This window comes from Photinus pyralis, unplaced genomic scaffold (assembly GCF_008802855.1).
Source record: "Photinus pyralis isolate 1611_PpyrPB1 unplaced genomic scaffold, Ppyr1.3 Ppyr1.4_LG3b, whole genome shotgun sequence".
In the NCBI taxonomy this organism is placed as follows: Eukaryota; Metazoa; Arthropoda; class Insecta; order Coleoptera; family Lampyridae; genus Photinus; species Photinus pyralis.
Window position 1 is genome coordinate 7,108,513 of NW_022170510.1, and position 23,564 is coordinate 7,132,076.

Below are 23,564 nucleotides of genomic sequence, written 5' to 3' on the forward strand. Positions count from 1 at the left end.
CGGTGCGGTTGTCACAGATAAGTGAATCAGAGAACGGTTACCCAGGTATCACTGGCGAAACCCTAAAACAGAAACGGAAACAGTAGTATTTTTTTCTAGAGAAACGGAAGCAAAATTAATCATTGATATCTACTGAAAAAACAACATTAAGGATAGTACCTAAAGTTAAAATTGCAAAAATTTATTGATTGTTGAAAATATAAAAATATCCCCTCTAAATCGCGCTCGGACCTTTTATAAAATTTCGGCTACTGCTAATTATGCTTACTCAATTGGTCGGGTTGAAATTCCAAAATTTTGTAGTCCAGTTAACACCCATTATTACTTGCAATTTTCGGAGCAGGCATGGGCCTGTGTTATTCAGCAAGAATATCTCTCAGGAACAATCGGAAAACAGAGCCATTAGATACTGCATCTTGTATTCGGCTAAAAAGACGCTACAAATTAAGGCATTCCTTCTATTTCCAACTTCTAGAAGATAAATGTATAAGTCCAAAAGCTACATTTTTTTGTAATGAAGCGCTCGTTTGATTCCGTCCCTGTACCGTGCATATTTACATAGAAGCGGGTAAATTTTATATACAAAAATGGGTGCTTCGTTACAAGGATCCAGACTCTCATTGACAATTTAAATCTAAAAACTTGCATACGAACGTAGTTTTTCATGATCCATCGAAACTTACGTACATACTTACACGGCTGCAGCATAGAGACTGAGTTTTTGAATTTTTGGGGGTGGAGTGCCCTATTATATATAAAAATTGGCACGTATCTCTTTGAATGAGGCGTGCATTATCAATCATGATTGACCTGTTGTCGAGGGGTAAACCGCTGAGCAAAAATGTGTACCAAAAAAATGCCATGAGACTTCCAAAGGCTGTCAAAACTGCAAAACAATTCCAGTGAATTCCAAACAATTCCATTGACCTCCAAAAAATTCCAGTGAATTCCAAAAAAATTCCAATGAATTGCAGGGACCTTAAAAAATAAAATGTGTTTTTTGCAAAACGTAAGTACGTCAATACATTCGTATCCATTCGATGATAGTAAAGAGCCTGTCTTTATTATACAGGGTGACAATTTGAAAACTTACCACCCCCCCATATCTTAGTAAATAAACGAGATATTTAAAAAAATCAAAATCCGTTTCGGTAATTCGGAGGGGGAATCACAATGACATAGTTGGCGACGCACCCCCTCCAACCCCCTGCGCCCCAGCCACCCCAACTTTTAAATCTTAAATAGTGACCCCCCATGTGTGATATGTCGTTGGAAAGCTCTGAAAAAATGCTTTCCAGCCATACCAAATAGCAAATAGCAGGTTAGTAATTATCGGGCAAATCAAAAAATAAACTAATATCATATTTGAAATCTGTCGTATTTAAAACGCAACCGGCGAACATAGACGAACTAAGACAGAGAATAATTCAAGAATGTCGAAATATTGCAAAACCAACATTTGAAAAGGTTCGACAAGAGTTTGAGAATAGATTATAACTGGCGATCAAAAATGAGTTGCTGTCGAGTCGGCTTTGGAAGTTCAAGTTAAATACGATTTTCCATGTTTATTTTTTGATTTGCACGATAATTACTAACCTAAATGTAATGCTATTTGGTATGGTTGGAAAGCATTTTTTCAGAGCTTTCCAATGACGTATCACACAACGGGGAGTCACTATTTAAGATTTAAAAGTTGGGGTGGCTAGGGCGCAGGGGGTGTGAGGGAGTGCGTCGCCAACTATGTCATTGTGATTCCCCCTCCGAATTACCGAAACGTATTTTGATTTTTTTAATATCTCGTTTATTTACTAAGATATGGGGGGTGGTAAGTTTTCAAATTGTCACCCTGTATAATCCGGATCCTATATTATATTATTAGCAGCATAATAAACTTACAACACGCAATCTAGTGCAAGTAAACGACACCGAAATCTGTGATGTTGACAGAAATTCGAGCAGAAGTCACGATTCCCCTTTCGTCTCTCGCTAGTTACGAGTATGAAATAGAGACAGAGTTAAGACTTTACGTATGTAAACGACCATTGTATAAGTCGACACGAGTTTGCCTTCTTGTATATCCGAAACGGACAACATTTAAGTGGGGAGGATAAACGTCTTCTTACTATAAATGATTTGTCAGCTGATGACAAAATGAATTTTTTGTTTGCACAAAAGATGTCATCTTAGATATTTGTACAACTAGCTTTAAAAGCGATACTTTTTTTATGAATTTGCAGTTTGATAAATGAGGGTGAAGTCGAGAGTGAAGCCCAAGTTAATCAAGCAAAAAAAGACACTTTCAAAATGTGTTGTACACTTTATCTGTCCGTTCGTCTGACTACTCCTACAGTTTTCAAGATATTTAGTTTGTTCTTTTTGCATTCGGTAGCGTATAGCTCTGGCACCTGACCCAAGGTCAATCTTGACGATTAAACTGCGCATACCCGGACTGCGCAATGTCAATTTACTGATTAATGGAGATATTTCTTTGAAATTTTAACCACAGAAGCTTCTAGGAAACGCAAACGTATCGCATATTGTAAACATCAGGTTAATGTGCGCTTGCGCAGGATGCGCAATATCAATTGCCTTATTTATCGAGATATCTCCGAAGATATGTCCTTCCTTGCTCATTTATGAAGATATTTCTTTGAAATTTTAACCACATTGATAAAAACATAGCGCACATAGCTATGGCCTTTTAGGAAGTACTGATCAATTCATGGAAAATGCGCTGAAGTTACTCGCCTTAGGGCGAAAATCTTTTTACTTGTTTTGTGAACTGATCCTTTTTCCTTAATTCCATAATTGAATAATATCATTCACGTTTTGTTTTATTCTAAGAGAAATGTTAAGTGGATATTAATGTTGTTAATATAGAGGACTTTACATATAATGATTTATTTTTTTACAACATTTATGGAAACGTTGAGGGAACGCGAGGAGAAATGTTTACTTTTATGACTGTGAAGGTCAGTGGTGCAATATTTTAGTTAATTTGGAGTATAGTCCATTGATATTAGCATAAATAGAAAAAAAAAATTATAAAGTTTTGAAATATTGAGATTATACGCACCAAAAGGAAACTTTTTAAAATCCAAAAAGTTCTTAAGTTAGAAGTGTGAGCTTCACCCCCAAAAACTACCCCTAACGAGCATTGCGGTGGTTTTTCTCGTTTTTCTCCGAAACCATTGGTCGCACAGAAAATTTAATTCCCACTAAAAATGTTCCTTATAAAATTTCCTATAAAAAAGGTTCTTATATTTATCTTGTTTTATTCAATGAATTTCGAGCAACGAGCGATCGAAGTTAGGGGTTGCTTTCAGTGCAGGTGGGTTATACCGAATTTTTGTTTATTTGACTTTACAAATCAAACATGATTTTAATTTAATGAATAAAAACACTTTTAGATGTTAAAATATTGTACGACTGTTACAAGGGCAACAAGGGTAGTATATTTTTAAAGTAATGACTAATAAGGAATATGAGCAATTTACACAGCAGGGTTTTTTTACAATTCGCCGTTCAGAAAAACATTGGTCTGGAATTTGGTCAGATATGACCATTGAGCAAACGCTTATGAGAGGCATGAAAAGCCTTGGTGGTTTAACTCATGGAAGAGGATTTTCAGAAAGTGTTCTAAATAAATGGATTCTTGGAATGCCATCTACCCACCATGTATGCGAAGCTGTGGAAACATATTGCGATATCACACCAGTCACCACAGATCAGCATGTAGAAATGAGAGACTCAAGAATACAGACAGATGAACAAGATTGTCGAAAATTTGAGCAGTGGCTCCGAGAACACTCTCCGTTTACTATTACAACGAATCTTATTTCAATATCTACTGGTATTGTGGCCGAGGAGAAAACCAATTGCTATGAAGCGAAAACTGTGGGAGAGAAAATTCTGCGTGGTACTGTAGGCAGTGAATTTGGGACAGTTAAATTGAAGCGTGCAAACATAGTAAGGACCATGGCCTCGCCAGCTGGGAAAATTAAGGTTGGCAATGATATTATTCAAGTCGATTCCACCCAGCTTTTCCAAAGAATATTATGCACTATCCATTCTCCAGAGGATTTGCGCTTTTGCTTCAAGCATGAACTTGCTTCTGTACCTTTATCTTTATTTGACAGCACTGGAATGATGAGAAAGACGAAAAAATCCATATTTTATGATATCTTTAATGCAGTTGCGGAACGAGAAATCAACACAGCAAATTATCATGTTGTTCTTGACGGTGGTTTTCTTATCCACCGCATGGAGTGGCCAAAAGAAGGTACATTTTTGGATGTTTATACTGCATATACCAATTTTATTCGAAAGCGCTATGGTCAAAAAGTTACTGTGGTATTCGACGGTTACACTGAAAATAGTACAAGCACAAAATGCGTCGAACGTGAAAGGCGATTGCTGAAGCGTTCGAGTCGTGAAATTGTCTTTAATAGCAATACATTATTGGTCGAACAGAAAAATAAATTCCTGGGTAATATTAAAAATAAGGAACGACTCATTTCGCAGCTTGCTATACACCTGAATAGCGAGAATATCAGCACATCAGTTGCAGTAGATGATGCTGATGTCCAGATTGTTCGTACTGCCATTAAAATAAGTGAGAAAAATGAAGTTCTAGTTGTCCGACAAGACGTCGATCTTCTTGTTTTATTAGCAGCACTTGCACCTGATGAAAGAGACATTATATTTCTGAAAGAAGCTATCGGTAATGTGAAACGACGAATGTACAGTTCAAAGGACTTACAATCATCCACAATTATACGCAATTTAAAAGAATCGATTTTATTTATTCATGCTATAAGCGGCTGCGACACAACATCAGGATTTTTTGGAAAAGGAAAACAACAATATTTACAAACATTTAATAGAAAAACAGACCTTGACAATATCGTAGATGTTTTCAACAACGCAAAGTCAAGCCCTGAAGAAATTGACAAAGCCGTTTGAACGTGCGCTTGTAAAAAGACTTCCAATTTCATGAGAATTCCAAATGCAATCAATAAAAATTACAAGTTAAGTCCCAAAGATTTCCATGAATTCCAAAAGAAGTCCCATGAATTCCACAAGAATTCCATGAATTCCACCAGAATCCATAGATTCCACCAGAATTTCACAAAAATGCCACGAATTCTACAAAAATTCCATGAACTCCATAAAAATTCCATGAATTCCAAAAGAGTTCCATAAATTTCATAAAATTGCCATGAATTCCCAGAGGTTGAACACCAGAATTCCAGTGGCTTGCCCCTCGTCTGTTGTCCATCTTCTGGGGATCACCAGTAGAAGCTGTTTAGTCAACTTTACGCCAAAGGGAGACTACCTTCAACTATATGTGACACTATCCTTTACAAAATATTGTTTGTATTATATACGCAAAGTATACCACCTCCGATGGTAACGGGACTCATGACTGATTTTTTTTCGAATTTTGTTATTAGATCGATAATCCTCCATATACAAAATTTAGCTTAGATGATGACTATTTTGGCATAGGAATATTTAAAAACAAACATAATTTCTTTTAGATCCTTAGCTCCCAAATTACATATTTCTGACGCTCGAATTATTTGGAAAAACATATTTTGGTCCCCGGTACAACCCAATTATTTTTTTTCACACCTACTTACATCGTTAGTTTCTCCTCATTTCCATGACCGCCACCTCTTAAAAGGATCCAAATGGAGACGTTATTTCCATCTACAATTTTCTATACCGAACGTTTTCTCCTACTTGGCTCGATCCGCCAAGAAACAAGTAGATATATATCAATAAAACAATACCATAATTTATTTACTTACCGTTGGAAGCTGAAGCAAGCGCCTTATGTATATTAGTAATTTTGACAATTTTTAAACAAAGTTTTTATTTCAGTTTGGGTTTACAATAGGTAACAAATATGTTTTACATCAGTCTACAACAAATGTTATTTTTGATTAATTATGCAGTTTTCTTAAAACACGGTCATCAACTATAGTTCTCTTTGTTTGAAAAATCGCCGTGTTCCTTCTTTGATTGTTTCATGATTTGCTAGTCAAGATAGATTGAATTCTTGCGTAATATCGTAACTATGCTATACTAATTTTATTCCATAAAATGACATATTTTAACATTTAATTTTATTAGTTGGTTTACTTCAATATATACATAATTAATCACATCATTTACAAACTGAAACGTCCGACAACTTTCTATATTACATGCACGTTTTGAAACTACTGCAATTAGTTTTAGAGTTCTACACTTAATTTTAATGCACATAATTAGTTCGCTGATTGGCCGTCAGCAATTATCACATATTGTTTTATATATTTATATATTCGCAAATAACACTAACGTCTGTAAATTTTTTAGAACATATTACTTACATTTTATCTGTCAGAAATTACAATTATGTACAATTTGTTTAGTTAAGCTCTTCAATATGATTGTAAAAACTCGCACTTTATTTACAAGTGCGATTGTTACCGAAACATCACTCGCAATAACACAGCACTATTTACAATAAGACACCGCAGAAGCGACGAGGAACCTGAAACAAAAAAAGGGAAGAATTATTAAAATTATACCACCAAACCTCCACCATAAATTAAAGTATACTTCAAAGGATACGCGAACTTTGTTTCACGGAGAGAAACCGAAACTCCCTTTCTGCGAAATATTTCATGCTATCTACTGAGGTAATAAAGTCATGAAACATAATGCTTTTGGACATTTTAAGGACAGAGTAGCTAGGCGTTAAGAGCACATAAAGTGGGGTTCTTTATAATCATTATCTCGAAAACCAGAGGACCCGGCAATTTTACTTATTCACGTGTTCTTGTTTATCTTTATCATCATCTTACTTTTCACCCTGTTTATCCCAAGCTCGGGCTACACGGGGATTTTATTATTTCATACTAAAAGTGTTACGGCATTATTCGGGGGTTCGCGTAATGCCTTTATTTAGAAGTATGAACGAACTGGTATACTAATTGTGTTACGGTAAACCCATTGGTATCTAAATAATTAACCGCACTTAAGTTATTAATTTTGTAGTGCGGTAAATTACACCACGGCGCGGGGTGGAGCTTTACTCACAAGTAATTGTCTGAAGTGGAGTTCAGACGATAAATTTAGGGAGCGTTACATTTCTTTGTGTTAAAATGTGATAAAATTATATTATTATAAATGCTCTGTACGCTATTTTACAGAATATGTTAATCAACGCAGAATGTAAATATTCCCTTGTTGCTTCATTTCTTTTCAGAATTAAAGTTATCTATTAACTCTAATACTGAAAATTGGTCCAATCCAGGAGTGGGTCTAGCTATAGAGCGACAAAGGCGGCAAATTTATAAAGATTGACTTTGCTTTGAAGGGAATTGCTTTATTCATCAACAGAGCCTTATGCGCATAAAACAACCTGGGCGCTACTACATATTACAAGTAAGGTTAAGGTAATCCTACCCTTGGGCTATCAACGCAGCTCAACTGCATTATTCTGTCCTATGTGAGATTTAGTAACGTTACCGTAAATAGACAAACATTTTAGATCTCTTCATGCAGTCTTAATTTGCGGCCGACGGACTGAAATCAATGCTACTTGACATTACTTCATTATTAATAAATTTGTATGTACTGTTGTGTAAACTGCAGGTGGAAATCTGTAGAATACAAAATTTCCTATGTAGTTCCCGTGCAAAATCCCAAACGCACAGATGAACGAACGGAATTGTATGCAAGAGATGTATTTTTTACGACGTCGTTCAATATTTTGGTACAAGCAGTAATAATGGGGCACACGGTATGTGGTTTAATTTCAATTTATAATTGCAAATCTAGTGGTTTATTTACGAATCAACACAAAGTTGGTTTATTTTACTTGAATTTGTGTCTCAGTGTTTGTGTTTCCTTTTACAAATGTTTGTAGATGGGTAATTCTTGTTTATTGCATTATAATTCTTCAATTTAGCTAAAGTGTTAGAAGTAAGACGCATCTGGTCAAATTTGTGTGTTTTATAAAAGGCAGTTGCGATAAGGACGTTTATTGTTAGGCGAAATTTTATTAAAGCACGTACGCGTTGGTACTTTTTGGTGCTGCCGCTTTCGTGTTTTTAAATGTATTAGAAGGGCAGTACATTGCGTACTCCCTCCCTCAAACCTAGTATGTATTTCAATAGGGGTACGTTATGCAAAAGAGAGAACAAAATCACCAAAAGCCCTAGCCGGATTGGAGCATGGGGAATCACGACAAGCAACTCTTATTTTATAAAAAACTTAAATGCACTGTAGATTTATGTACACATTTTGGCAAAGATTACCACACTACCGTTGGGTAAAGGTGCTTAGGGCTGCTTTTTCGCAACATCTTCTAACTTACATGAAAGGGTGACTAGGAAAACAGTCCTAACGACATTTAGAAACACCCACTCTATATAATCTAATGAACATTTTGTTAGCATAAATTTCAGGTTTAGGATTATTGGAGACAAATTCTCTCCCCTCACAAGCGAGTAAAGGTAGATAGAGATGTCAGGAAGACCATTGAATTTTTCACACCAACTTTTTGTTGGATTATTGGGTTACTCTTAGTGTTGGCGAATAGATCTATTAAAACAAAATAAATACTACTGTTATATTTCATAAGAGCAGACGGCTCAGTGTTTAATCATTGAGAGGTAGGACATCTGGGCTTATTTTGCAAACACACAAAAACTGTTGTCTTTTACGCGAACAGTTCCCGCCCTTAGCATTGTGTGTATTTATTAACACATGTGCTCCGCATAATTAATCAACTTGTAAGTAAAACCCCAAAGCTGTATAAATAGTTAGAACATTGGAGTTACTCTTGAGAAAGTTTCAAGTTTATTACAATTGCGTTACAAAATAAACACATGAGACATATAAATGAAAGTAACTAATTCGTAAACAAACTCGCTTCAGATGATGGAGGAAGATGAATGGCATAGAGACAAAGGATGAGGCCAAATATATAATGCTGACTTGCAAAACCAACCGTGAAGGGTGAGATGGGGGCTTACACGCGATGAGTGTTTACATCGTGGGAAGTTTAATCGAAAACGAAAACGTTCTTATATAAAGTTCAAAGCGCGCTAATTTCTTTAGGATAGGTATTTTATGGCGTCTTTTTATCGAAGCAAATCCTTTCAGTACATAACATACTTAGATATCACCACACCATACAAGTTTGTTACGGATTAAAATCCAAATATGACAAGGTGAAAACAGCCGAATAGTATTCAGATAGTTTTCATGGAAAATGATTCGAACGAAATCAGAAACGAACTACTTCCCATCCCATCACCTGCATTGAACTTTAACAATGGATTACGAAAACGTATCTTTCGGCGTCTATTCAGTAGTTGCTGTAAATATAATACTTTTATATACGAGTATAAGGAATTTGCATCAAGTATCCCATATAGCTTCTTAAATTAATATTCGATCATTTATTTTTCAAGCGAATAACAGAACAGTATCAGTATTACTTTATTAAATCACGCTTTTCTGCCGTAGAAGTTTATTCCAGCGTTTGGTTGAATGATACTTTAAATTTATAACGTGATTGCTTCCCTCGTCAAATCCTTCGCGTTGTTTCATGAAATTTCTACTTCAGTTCATCAGTCAAAATTTACAGTTGAAGTGTCTGATTAATAAAGACCTACTTCTTGTTGCTAACCAATTTTGTTGTCATGGCTAACGTGCATTGGCTTTCTCGTACCTTTTGTTCCCTTAAATTTTACTAAAACCAAAGCACGATTTTCGAGTAGAAACTTGATGATTACTTTTGTACTTATTGTCCACATTGGGTCATGAAATGGAACTCTAGAGACTCTTGAGAGGACATGCTATCTTTAAAATGCGTGGGATCCGTGAAGTCTTTAGAACAGTTCTTATCCTTAAGGTTTTCGTAATCCTTTTAGCTACCCTTGGAGTCATTATAGTTCTATATTTCTGTAATTCTTTGTTAGATATCCATCCTGTACCATCGTATGAAATGTTTAAAATCCTTGGAAAGCTTAAGATATTTGTGATTGAGACACTGAAAATTCTTGGCACACCTTCTAGTGATACGGCTGTTTGAATATGCTGCGAAGGTTGATATTGCGTAGTCGCATATTACACTACTCAAAATTCTTCGGACACTTATGACCTTATAGGTCGTAGAAACCCTGAAGTTATGAAGGTTACTAAAACGGGTGGGTTCCTTAAAGTATTCCGTCCTAGGGTTCTTGAAATTCATGGAGTCGCACGATTTCCTATTATTCTTGACTTGGGTGAATTAGTTGCCTATTTTTGCAGTCTGCCGTATTACGTGAAATTGGTGGTGGTGGTGGTGTAATTAAAACCTTTGGGAACCTTAGATCCCTAGAAAATTTTGGGTATATTGTGATCCTAGGTATACTAGGACTTACTTTCTATTGTGTGCGAAGCCTTATCTTATGTAAATACGACCTTAGACCATGCAGTGCATGGAGTGCTATTAGCCTATACTTTCAATACCAAATATGTGGTTACCCATAGGGGGCGTATGTGAATCTCAGGGTAAAGTAAAGTCGTGTAAACACCCAGCATATAATATTTTCGATGAATGGCGAAAACAAAATAGTGGAGGATCTTTTTCTGAGGCGTTATGCTTGTGTACTTTCAAGAATTTTCGTAAAAAAGGTATGTAACACGTTTTATAAACTTCTCTAGAGTCTAGACACTCGTTATTAAACACTCGGTCCGTTTGTGTCTAACATAAGACACGTGCCGTTTATAAAACTTGATAAATAATATACTACTTTTCTATTGAAATCATGTTATGATATAATTTCGATCAATGCGATTAAATACAATATACAAATACAAACTTCATTTTTTATGGGTTTTTAACTTCTTTTTTAAATAATTATAATAACATTATAATAATATCAGTTTATTGAAAAAACAGATAAAAAACATAGATGAAGTTTTCACCATGCGGACATCCTGTATTTATAGCAAATTGCGCCTTAATTGCATGTTGAATAAGGTAGATACCTATTTCAATTCATAGAATTCTGATATTGCCATTGTTAAACAAAGCATCAACTATGTTTTATTATAACAGAACTATAGGTCACATAAGAAATTCATTTACTTTCGTAAGTTAACTGAGCGTATTGATCAGTTGAACTTATCTCAGTGATAGATAGATTTAAAAAATCCCCTAACATTGTACTTTCCTAATTTTTAGTAGTGTCATTTAGGGAATATACGCTTTTGTTGCAAAGAGGAATATATGTATTACGAATAAGTTCAAGGAGCAGCAGGATCCATAGTTTCATTCGCAGAAAAAACTAAAAGAAGGGCATATCGACGTGATATCTAATACATTTGCATTTATACCAATCGTTAAATTTTTTGGGAAGATTCCAACTAAATGCCTAATGGTATAGCGAAACTCTTAACCTACATTTCTTAATTAGCCCACGCTAATAAATTGTAATTTACCTAGCATTATCCTAACAAGCTAACTTTAACGGGACCAACCGATCCTAACTTAATTTAATTTATGCTGTAATAAAACCCAATTTGGAACAAATTCAACACTTTTTGTGAGGCTTTTGTTAAGGTTGCGAAGTCTCGCCGGTTACAAGTTTCTGAGTGAGTCGTCCCAGTACTTATTGAAATCAATCTCGTCCCTTTATGCAAATTAGTTTTACGTCGAACACATTGTAGCTTTTTTGTGTCGGAAAGAAAATTCGAGATACAGAAGGTGTCATTTTTTTGCCAGAAACATAAATATTATATATGCTCTTCCAATTCTGTTCGCGAATGACGGCGCAACGGTTAATCTCAAAATGATTCAATTTGCTTAGTCTAAGATTAATTTTGGAAGTAAGGACCACCACCGAAAAAAGCCTTGTTCAAATTTCAAATAACCTTATTCCTAATAAATTTCAACTTTTAACTTAGACACTGCTGTGAAAGAGAGATAGTAATTACTAATACCGCAGAATTCATACATCATTAAATGATATAAATTTTCCCTCAGAATCGCTCATGATGTATATTTTCGACAATTGAGTTAGAAGGCCGCATATTAAAGCTCAGCCTTTTAGATACATTGATGCACTAGCTAGAATATGGCCGTTTTTGAAAAGGTTAAACTATTATGTGTACATACAGGGTGGCAATTTGAAAACTTACCACCCCCCCATGTCGGCCATGTCTTAGTAAATAAACGAGATATTTTAGTCCAGGCTAAATAGCTCTAAAATAATTTATTTTCAAAAAAATTAGTTATCGGGCGAAACCGGGTTTTTCAGGCAAGTGAAATTAATTGAAATTGGGAAAAATAACTAAAACAGTTCAATTTCTCCGCGGGTGAAATCCCGGGGGTTGAAAGGGGTGTAAAGTGGTGTTTTGCAAATTGTGGTAAAACTATTAATTTTAGACGAAAATTTTAAATGTAAAATCGGTTTTTTTCGTTTTTTATTCCAATTTTTGCGAAAAAATGTCGTAGGGGTTTGAAATTTGGAGGAAACATAGCTTGTTTTATGATAAAAAAGAAGATAATTGATTTGATTGAATTGATTGATTTTTGGGCGCGTAAAATTGAACAGTTTCCAAGATTTCTGAAAAAAACACCTCTTTTTCAAGGGGATAAAAAATCTATTTTTTTTCATCGTGCAGAGGTGCACGGGGTAGCAAAATTTTCGTAATGACTTACATTTTAATAATCAAAAATAAAAAATATTATTCCATTAGAAAATTTTAAGAAAAGCGGCAAAACGGGGGGAACAGTTTTAAGATACCGATACCGATTTTGACAGTAGGTAAATAGCTTTTTTTGCAAATAAATTAACGTATTGGATCCGCGCTTATAAAAAGTTTTTGAAATCTGTCTTCTCTCTCCTCTTTAATGTTGCTAAAATATTTTCTTTTGCTTCCTAATGCCCAACTGCCTTAATTAAACATCTTTATTATTTCTTTTTTCTGCATTTTTACCGCAATAAAAGCAATGCGAAGGAAAATCGAATTCTTTTGCTTCCTGAACAATTTGTTTTTGTTTACCAACTCTTCTTCCTGCCTGTTTTACAGCTGAAGGGATTAAGCTGGGCCTGTTGATCGTTAATTAACCGGAATTATGAATAAAATCCTCATAAAGTTTATTCCAGGTTTGACATCTCAAATCATTTGCTTTAGCCGGTAAAACTAACGTTCTTATTACAGATTTTGCAAGTTTACCAACAGGTGCAACGCAATTGCATCAGCATAAAACAGACAGGAAGAAGAATCAGTGAACAAAAAGAAATTGTTCAGGAATCAGGAAGCAAGATAATCCGATTTTATTTCGAATTGCTTTTCTTCCGGTAAAAATGCAGAAAAAAGAAATAATAAAGATGTTTTAACTAAAACAGTTGAGCATAAGATAACAAAAGAGAATATTTAAGCAAACATTAAAGAGAAGCAAGAAGACAGATTTCGAAAAAGTCTTTATTAACATCCAACATGATTTATCATGTCAAAGACCGTGTACATCTTAAAACTGTTTTTCCAGTTTTTGGCGATTTTCTTGAATTTTTACTATAGGAATAATATTTGTTTATTTTTGTGTATTACAATGTAAGCCTTCTCGAAAATGTTGGTACCCCGCGCACCTCTGTACGATGAAAAAAAATAGATTTTTCATCCCCTTGAAAAGGTGGTTTTTTTCAGAAATCGTGAGATCTTGGAAACGGTTCAACTTTATGGACCCAAAAATTATCTTCTTTTTTATCATAAAGTAAAATGTCGTAGGGATTTGAAATTTGGAGGAACCAGCTTGTGTTTCCTCCAAATTCCAAACCTCTACGACATTTTTTCGCAAAAATAGGAATAAAAAACGAAGAAAACAGTTTTTCCGATTTTTCTAGGAAAATTGGAGGTTATGTGAAAATAGTGCAGATACAAAAGTTGTTCATTTTTTTAATCTCTATAACTTTTACGTTTAACATTTTCGTCCAAAATTAATAGTTTTGCCACAATTTGCAAAACACCACTTTCCACCCCTTTCAACTCCCGGGATTTCACCCACGGGAAAATTCAGCTGTTTTAATTATTTTTTCCCAATTTCTATTCATTTCACCTGCCTGAAAAACCCGGTTTCGCCCGGCAACTAATTTATTTTGTAAAAAAATATTATATAGCCTGGACTATTTTAAAAAATCAAAACCCGTTTCGGTAATTCAGAGGGGGAATCACAATGAAATAGTTAGCTAATATTTTTGTAAATGAAACTTTACGATTATCTTAGATGCTTTATGGATCAAAGTTATGCGAAAAAGAAGGCATCGCGCCACGCAAAAGCCAGACGCAGATATCAAATTAAGGTTTTTCAACAAGGCACGTGCTAGATAAATTTTGGAAAATATAAATTTTAAATTCCTACAATCGGAGCCATCTAGCAGAAATTGAACCAATGAGCTCTAAAAGTGTACAGTTAACACTTTATTATTTAACCATTGAATTATTTAACTATTAAATACATGGGTTAAAGAAACTGTTTTGTTGCACTTCGTTCCATAAGTTAGCCAACTGTGTAGTCTTTGGGAAGAAGATCTGAGAACTTTGCAATTCATGGACGTATCTCCATAATTCAACCTCATTAGATTCGCTACCGTATTTTTTGCCATTTTTGAGTTGTTTTTCTACAAATTAGCGTTTAAACTTGTTTTTTCTCTGAAATTTTGTTATGAAATGTGTGGTTTTGTTTGTCTAAGTGGAACTTTTGTAGTTTCGGCTATCCAGAGATATTAGTTGTTTAACGGAGTGCCAATGCTTTTCTGACTTTTGGATACCATGCTTGTAAAACGACTTGTCCTGGTGCTCAAAATAAGGTTCACTTGACAGCGTTGACTTCCTCATTTGGGCCAAATCTTTTCCCCTATAGCATCTAGTATGGTGGGAAAGAAGTGTGAAGCCCAACTTGTTCAATTTTACCATTATTTTCATTGACTTGTGGCATGGTGCATTGCCTTGATCAAAGATGATTTTTGTTATTTATGTGCGGTGGGTGTTTTTACGATTTCGTCCTTCAAAAGGACCAATAACTAAAACTAATAGTCGCTATTGATAGATTTATCCTTTCCAAGGTAGTCGATGTAAATGTATCCCAAAAAACTGACGCCATTACTTTTCCAACTGACTGTTGTGTTTTTGGACTCTTCGAACAACTTTCGCCGGCTGCACGCCACTCAGCTGACAATGGTGGATCCATATTTCGTCTATTGTCACATACAATTCTGTCTATTGCGAGTAAACAGTGACTAACAGCTTTGAATCGTTCACCCGTTGTTGCTTTTGTTCTTTTGTGAATAAACACGGCACCCATTTGGAACAGACTTTTTTCATGTCCAACTTTTATTGTAAAATTGACCACGCACTTCCGGTTGATATCTTTACCATCTCAGCAATCTCACGAACCGTCACTTTGGGGTCATCCATCACGATTTTCAAAACTTATTTCATATTTTTCAGGGTGCGACCGCACTTAAAAACCGCATACCACCGGAAAATTGTTTGCCTTCGAGGAAGGAGAGGCTGGATAACATTTTTGAATCCATTTCTGAGCTTGCACAGTGTTTTTCCCATCAAATGACAATGTTTTAACAACACACCAAATTCGTGTTTGTCCATTTTTTTCACAACGGCACAAATAGCGTCACTTTCACCCAGGCTTTCACCACACTATCTTTTCTGTTTATGGTCCCATGGTCGATATTATAACGCCATTTCTGGGTCTAACCGTTAGACCCATCGATATATATATATAAATCGACTGCGTGTCCCAATGCTAAGCGCGGATACTGCAGATGAGCGAGAAGGAAAAACTAAGAGGCAAGATATTTCTCTCTATGGCGCTTCTGTTGTAGGTCGCATGCAATCGACATTGCTGTGACTGTGCCGTCAACACAGGCGCGATAGAGAGAGAGTTAGTTTTCTCCTCTCGCTCACCTGCAGTATGCGCGCTTAGCATTCACACGCGCAGTCCATTTCTACATGTAGATGGATAGACCCGGGACTTATTAAACGATATATTATTGTGCGTCGCTAACTAAATAAAACATGCATTCGTTTGTATTGGCTATCTCTTAATGACTTAATGATAGTGAACTAATGATAATGATTGTATAAACCCACCATTAGACTTCCATCCCCTAACAAACAAATTATCCTCCTTCAGATTCTTTTCCCACAAACTTGTAAACCTCTCCATCAACCCAACCAATATCTTCTACCGCGGGTAGTTTCGTTTTGGCGCAAGTGTTTTGGCGCGAGCGGTTTGGCGCGAACGTTTTGGCGCAGAATTGTTTTGGCGCAAGCCGCTTATATTAGTTACTGTTACAACACCTAATAACAATTTCACCCTCAATTTTATATTGGTTCAATTTTACGTATGATTAATAATAACGATGTGGATATTGACTCCTTAAGCTTTAATAAATGTCTAATAAATTTACATTTGACTAACTTTGGATTCATATTTATGATTTATGTGAAAAGTTCATCAGCTTAATGGGGGGTTAAATGAGGAACCTAAAATTAGCTAATGAGGCTGATGTCGTTATGTATATTTAAAATTTTTTGATTTTAATACAAAATTAAAAATGAATTACATTACATTACAATTAACTAATGACAATCAGCTACTCATTATACACTAAAAACCTATTATCGTAAGTATAACTGCATTCCCGTTAATGGGACTATTGCAAATCCATTAGTAATTAAGTACACTATAGTTACCTATTTAAGAAGTGCATCAATCCTTTTCAGATTTAGTCTGATCTTTTGATTACTTGTGTGGTCATTATGTCGGGTATTTGTTCTAAACGCGGCAAAACGAAGTTTATTCACGATGGCTTTTCATATATTTTTGACCGAGAAAGTGCTGACGGAGAGAAAGTGTTTTGGAGGTGTGAAAATAAAAACATTTGTAAATCAAGAATTCACACAATGCAAGAACGTGTGGTAAAAGTACTTCACAATCATTCGCACGACAGCTCAGCAGCAAAAATTGAGGTGGATAAAGCTGTTACCACAATTAAGAGAAGAGCGGAATCTACCTGTGAAAGTACACTTCAGTTGGTAAATCACGGAGTCGCTGATTTATCCCAAGCAGCACAAGGGAAATTTCCAAAGTACGCAAACATTAAACAAATAATTCGGAGAAAAAGAAGAGCAATTGCTGCAGTTCCTGCCAATCCACTAAATCTAGAGGATTTGGCAATTCCTGACAACTACAAATTGTACATCAATTCTCAAAATAGAGAAGAAAACTCTTTGTTGGGCGACAGCGGTCCAGGACGCAATCGAATTTTAATATTTGGACGAAAGCAGCGTTTAATGTTGTTACAAGAAAGTGAAAAGTGGTTCATAGATGGAACATTTAGAATCGCTCCTCCATTATTTGCACAAGTTTTTGTGATTTTGGTAGAAAAAAACGGCGGTGTGCATCCATTAATATATGCTGTGCTGCCTAACAAACAACAGGAAACTTACCAGCGGCTGTTTCAGTTATTAAATGAGATGGTACCTCAATTGGGACCCAACTATATATCCTGCGATTATGAATTGGCTATTATACGAGCCATTCAGCATACATATCCAGACACTACGATATGTGGATGTTTTTTTCATTTGTGCAAAAACATGAAAAAGCATATCGGAGAACAAGGTCTGAACCGGAATTACAACAATGATGCAAATTTTGCTCTTAACGCAAAGATGATAACATCTCTTGCATTTGTCCCGATCAACGACATAGACATTGCAGTAGATGCTCTAGCTGAAGAACTACCTGAAGAATTGCAACCAATACTACAGTGGTTCGAAGATTATTACATCGGTAGAGTAAATAGAGGAAGAGCCGGCAGACGACCGCCGGTGTTCTCTCACGAAATGTGGTCTGTTTATGAGAGTATTACGAGACGACGACAGAACGAACAATTACGCCGAATCAGCCCACAGACGCCTTCAGGAAGAACTTTCAGTGGATCATCCCAGTAGCTGGAAATTCAAAAGCATAGGGATGTGTTTTATGAACAATTATAGTGGCCGGCCAAGAACCTCCACCAAAATTAAAAAAAATACAGAGACGCTGATAGACGGATAAAAACTTTAGTTGAACATTATGCAAATAGAAATGTGGTGGAATATTTGAGAGGCATTGCGCACAACTTTACCTAATTATTATTAATATACTCGAAAAACTATACTTGTAAGTTTTCTTTAACACTTTGTATGTAAGTACATAATTCATTTGTATTTTTTTATGCTGTATGTAATAAAATTTAAAACACTATAAAATGGCTCTCGTTCATCGCCCCAAAACGCATTATGAGATGATGACAGAACAAATAATCACGCTCAAGTAGCTCACAGACGACTTCAAGAAGAGCTTTCAGTAAATCATCCAAGCATATGGTAATTCATTGATTCTTTGAGGACTATTAAAAAACATAGACGTGTTTTATGAACACCTAGTTACTGGCCATGCTCCTCCTCCAAAATTGATAAGTACAGAGACATAATACATAATAAATGTATTTTGTATTGTCGTTGGTGTGTGGTGTAAGGTGTGACGCTAAAAAGCCTACGCTAAAACACTCTTGCCAAAAGATGCTTTGCGCCAAAATACTCGCACCAAAACACTTGCGCCAAAACACTCGCGCCAAAAGATACCTCGCGCCAAAATACTCGCGCCAAAACGCTCGCGCCAAAACATTACCGACCGCTTCTACCGAGTTTAACACTATTTCCAAAATTTCCCAAACCAATAAATACCCGATCAACTTGATAAGAAACCTTTCCCTTTTCCCTTATTTAGGCATTTCCAAACTCGACTGAAAAGATTGCCTTTCCACGCATTGCCCATTATAATGCACGTATGAGATCTTTAAAATCCAGTAGTTTTAACCAAAAACCTTCCTTTGCCACATCTTAAATTGTGACTATTCCATTTTAACAGACAACTTGGGGACCCTCCCTTTTTGCAATAAAAACCTCATTATAAACATTTTGGAATTTGCCAATCGAAGGTATTCAAAAATAGTTTAAAGAAAACCCCCAATTCGTTCTGCATGAAATTTTAAACCTTAATAAGCATCTCTTTTGTTCCAAGGTATTGCCGGATATTTGTACCTTTTATGTAAATACATTCTAGGAGGAAGAGTCACCTTAAATTTTAAGATTTTTCGCAAATGATCTAAAATTCGTTATGACAATCATAACCGGAGGCATAGAAGTAGTGAGTATTGAGCATTGCATTGAGCTAATTAAGTCTGTTCCTATTTTGAATACTTCAGCGTGTATCAATTAATTATACTTCCGGAACCATGAACTTCTAGATTTTTAATTTACACTCATTAAAATCGGGCTTATAATTGAAATTGGAACAGTAAATTGAGTTTAGTTTTAAGTTTTAATGTATTTACGGAATAAAATAATTAAATTAACGAATTGCACGTTGAACATTGCATGTACTCGTACTTGTGTGTTGTGCGAAGCCACGGTTTAGTAATAATATCTCAGTAGCACTGATAATGAGTTACCATATAATTTAATTTCGGTTGATTATTATTTATTATTGATTTGTTATACAAGCAACATAAATTTATATAACAATTATCCCTACTGGATGTAAATCACAACGGTCACAGACCGAATGGGAAGGACAGATCGTCTCGGTTTAGGTACGTTATTAAATTGCCTTGAGAAGGGCGGTAATTTTACACGTAATTGCCCGTTCTCCGTTGACCCAAATCGAAAAAATGATTTACGTCTAGTGCATTATCAGAATTGGCAACACTTTGAAACTCATCCAATTTTATATTGAAGTAGTAACACGATGATTTCGTACCTGATGTAGCATCACGCGTTCCTAATACCGACGAAGGTCGGGGACGTGGTCGTTCCTCTTCTAGAACAATCTCCGCCTCTGAATTGTATAGATGAAATAAACTAGCAACGCACTGTAGGCGAGCTTTTCCACCTTGAAACGTATTACCGTCGATGTCGAGTTCCAGTCCCGAAACTGTTATCTTCGGCGCACGTCGTCCTTCCACTGCGGCAGATGGATCCGAAATATAAAATAAAGAACTCTCGTTTACCTAAAACAAAAATGATTATTTCAGTTCTTACTTAAATCAAGCAACATATGGGATGAATATAGAAATTGAATAACTAAAGAACTGGGCGAATAAGAATCACAAAGGCTGTAACAATAATGAAGTCACGTTCGGATCGCTGCGCTCGCCGGTTTTGTTTCTGACAGAAAGCGCAGGAAAAGGCTTTGACCGCATGACCAAAATTAAGCTTCCATTTGTGTAAAGAAGTTAATAAACGCGCCTCCAATTAAAAAGAATAAACGTGAAACACTGTAAAAGAGAATTTATAAAGGCGTTTAATTTGCTCATTAAGCCAACCCGACAAGAAAGTTATCATTATATCACATTGTGACTTAAACGGCAGCGTAGAGTGAAAGAGAATAAAATTGATTGCCGCCATGAATTTATAAAGAACAGTTCCGATAAAAATATACAGTTTGATTTTAACAGAAATTGAAAATGTGATGTGCCCTTAAATAGAAAATATGTTAACGCAGTCATTGGATTGTGTTTGTTGCCTTTATTTTGGCAATGTGGACGTATACTTTTATGAGTACGGAAATTGATTGAATTGTTTTATATTTTGCTAGTAAATCTGAAATTGAATTGAAAGCTCTTGTGGAGATCACATTATGTTACTGCGTAGTTGAAAATTTAATTTTTTTTTCCGAATTTTCCCATTCAATTGCCTTTTCATTTTGTTTTATATATAAATAGCTGTCGGGGAAAGTTGTCAAATCAGTAAATGCAAGGTAATTAGCCTGTTGGAGTTTCTACATACATGTTAGCGATGAAATTGCTCTCCATAAAGCGTGTAATACAGATTATAATTTTAATAGGAAAGTTTGGGGAGAATTACTGTAATTCTGTTTGTTTTTTTAAGATATTGAATCAGATTCTGCTGACGAATTTTGTGACGAACAGTGAAAAAAAACTATCAACTTTTCTTATTTACGTTGTGCCTCGTTTTTCATTCCAAAACTATAATTTATTATTAAAGACCTTAGTGAATAGCGCCTGCACACAATGTAATTTTTACAATTGTTGTTTCACTTCTATAGTACGTATGAAAAAGAAAAGTACAAAGATTTTTCCAAACCTTCTCGCGCACATAAAGTAATTACCATCTATAATTACTACCACTATAGCGCTCACCTTATAGATTTTAACAATTATATTATGTAGGGACAACAGCTTAAAAAAACCTCAGAGTAATTGCCCGAGCTTAGGTTCTCCCGTCGTTTCCATGGAAACAATATTGTATTCCGTTCTTCATTTTACTTTGTGCCTGTGTTCCATTTTTAATAACTGTGACAGATGTCATTGGAATACACATTGATATGTTTCACTGTATCTACCCTTACCGTTAAACTTTACCCTTTATCCTTACCGTTAAAGAGACACTTGGCTCATTCAAACTTACTAAAGTCTCAATTTAACATCTGCTATAAAATATGTATAATCAAAATTTGGACCGCAGCGCCCCACACAGTGGGGTATTTGAATTAATTAGCTGGTCAATATGTGAATATCTCAAAGTTGAAAAACACACGAAAAATTGGTTCCGTGGCAAAGCCAATGGGTCAATGTAGGTACCTATATAGGCAGTTTCACGCAAACCGTTATCTACGTTACCATTACTAATTTAAATCTGAAAATTTGTATACCGACATAGTTTTTCATGATATATCGAAAATATAAGGATCGTTTCACGTCCGGTTTTACCGGACGTGGATAGCAACTTTCTTACTTTAAATACAACATCCTATATTTTATTGCATTTTCGAAATCTACATGAAAATCTACGTCGTTTGATACCACATTTTCCTATACCTAGCATCAAAGGTTATCAAGTTATCCAAGATATTTCAAAATTTTTGACGTTTCCTTTTGTTTAGCGCCCTGTAACTATGGCTCCGTTGACTTGAATTTCAAAAAAACTTCAAAAATCAACAATACTGACGTGATGCTACATGGGAATGATTTAAATTTTGATCGCCCTTTTACAGGGTGTTTTAAAATCAATAATGGCCAAGTTTAATAAATTCAAACAAAGGTTAATTTTTTCAAATGAAACCTGCTTTATTTTTTTGCACTTTAAAATGTGGGAAAAATTCTACATCAATCAATTATTGCATTCCCTATACCTATCTGTTTGGTTTTAATTAAGATTTTCTAAAATTTTGACCGTTATATGCATAATTTTCTTAGGAAGCCTTGAAATAAACGCGCTAGTAAATGTCTGTACCATACTGGGAAACATTACCTAGGGGAAACCCACTGGTTTCAACTTGACGGAGCGCCGGTTCATTCTACCCATGATGCTTGTTATACAGGGTGACAATTTGAAAACTTACCACCCCCCATATCTTAGTAAATAAACGAGATATTTAAAAAAATCAAAATCCGTTTCGGTAATTCGGAGGGGGAATCACAATGACATAGTTGGCGACGCACCCCCTCCAACCCCCTGCGCCCCAGCCACACCAACTTTTAAATCTTAAATAGTGACCCCCCATGTGTGATACGTCGTTGGAAAGCTCTGAAAAAATGCTTTCCAACCATACCAAATAGCATTACATTTAGGTTAGTAATTATCGTGCAAATCAAAAAATAAACATGGAAAATCGTATTTAACTTGAACTTCCAAAGCCGACTCGACAGCAACTCATTTTTGATCGCCAGTTATAATCTATTCTCAAACTCTTGTCGAACCTTTTCAAATGTTGGTTTTGCAATATTTCGACATTCTTGAATTATTCTCTGTCTTAGTTCGTCTATGTTCGCCGGTTGCGTTTTAAATACGACAGATTTCAAATGTATCATATTAGTTTATTTTTTGATTTGCACGATAATTACTAACCTAAATGTAATGCTATTTGGTATGGCTGGAAAGCATTTTTTCAGAGCTTTCCAACGACGTATCACACATGGGGGGTCACTATTTAAGATTTAAAAGTTGGGGTGGCTGGGGCGCAAGGGGTTTAAGGGGGTGCGTCGCCAACTATGTCATTGTGATTCCCCCTCCGAATTACCGAAACGGATTTTGATTTTTTTAAATATCTCGTTTACTTACTAAGATATGGGGGGTGGTAAGTTTTCAAATAGTCACCCTGTATATCTTTGAACATTTTTGAAGATGGATTACGCCTACAGATCCGCGCTATTGGTCTTTTGGATCTCCAGATATTTCCAGTTACGGTGGCCACTTAGAACAAAACCTCAATTTACGTTTGTTTTTTATTATGTCGTTTGTTATCATGACCTGTTTCGGTTTTTGATTTCATCTTTATTTAAATTTGTATTCATTAAAGTAAATAGAATTTTTTCATACTCAGTGATATAAACCACCATGAACAACAAATGATAACAATTATACACATAAAAAAATGTGTCTGACAAATCTACTAACGCGTTTATTTTAAG

At 35.4% G+C, this 23,564-nt stretch overlaps 1 protein-coding gene across 1 annotated transcript in view; it reads right to left on the reverse strand.

The window, feature by feature from the left end:
- Positions 1–5,875: 5,875 nt before the first annotated feature.
- LOC116167058 overlaps positions 5,876–23,564 on the reverse strand; it is a 52,871-nt gene continuing 35,182 nt past the window's right edge. The window contains exons 5-6 of the mRNA XM_031482294.1: positions 19,892–20,141; positions 5,876–6,547 (exon numbers count right to left, since the gene is read on the reverse strand). Of these exons, the coding sequence (XP_031338154.1) occupies positions 6,480–6,547; positions 19,892–20,141 (318 nt within the window). The 3' untranslated portion in view covers positions 5,876–6,479. The remainder of the gene's footprint in view (positions 6,548–19,891; positions 20,142–23,564) is intronic.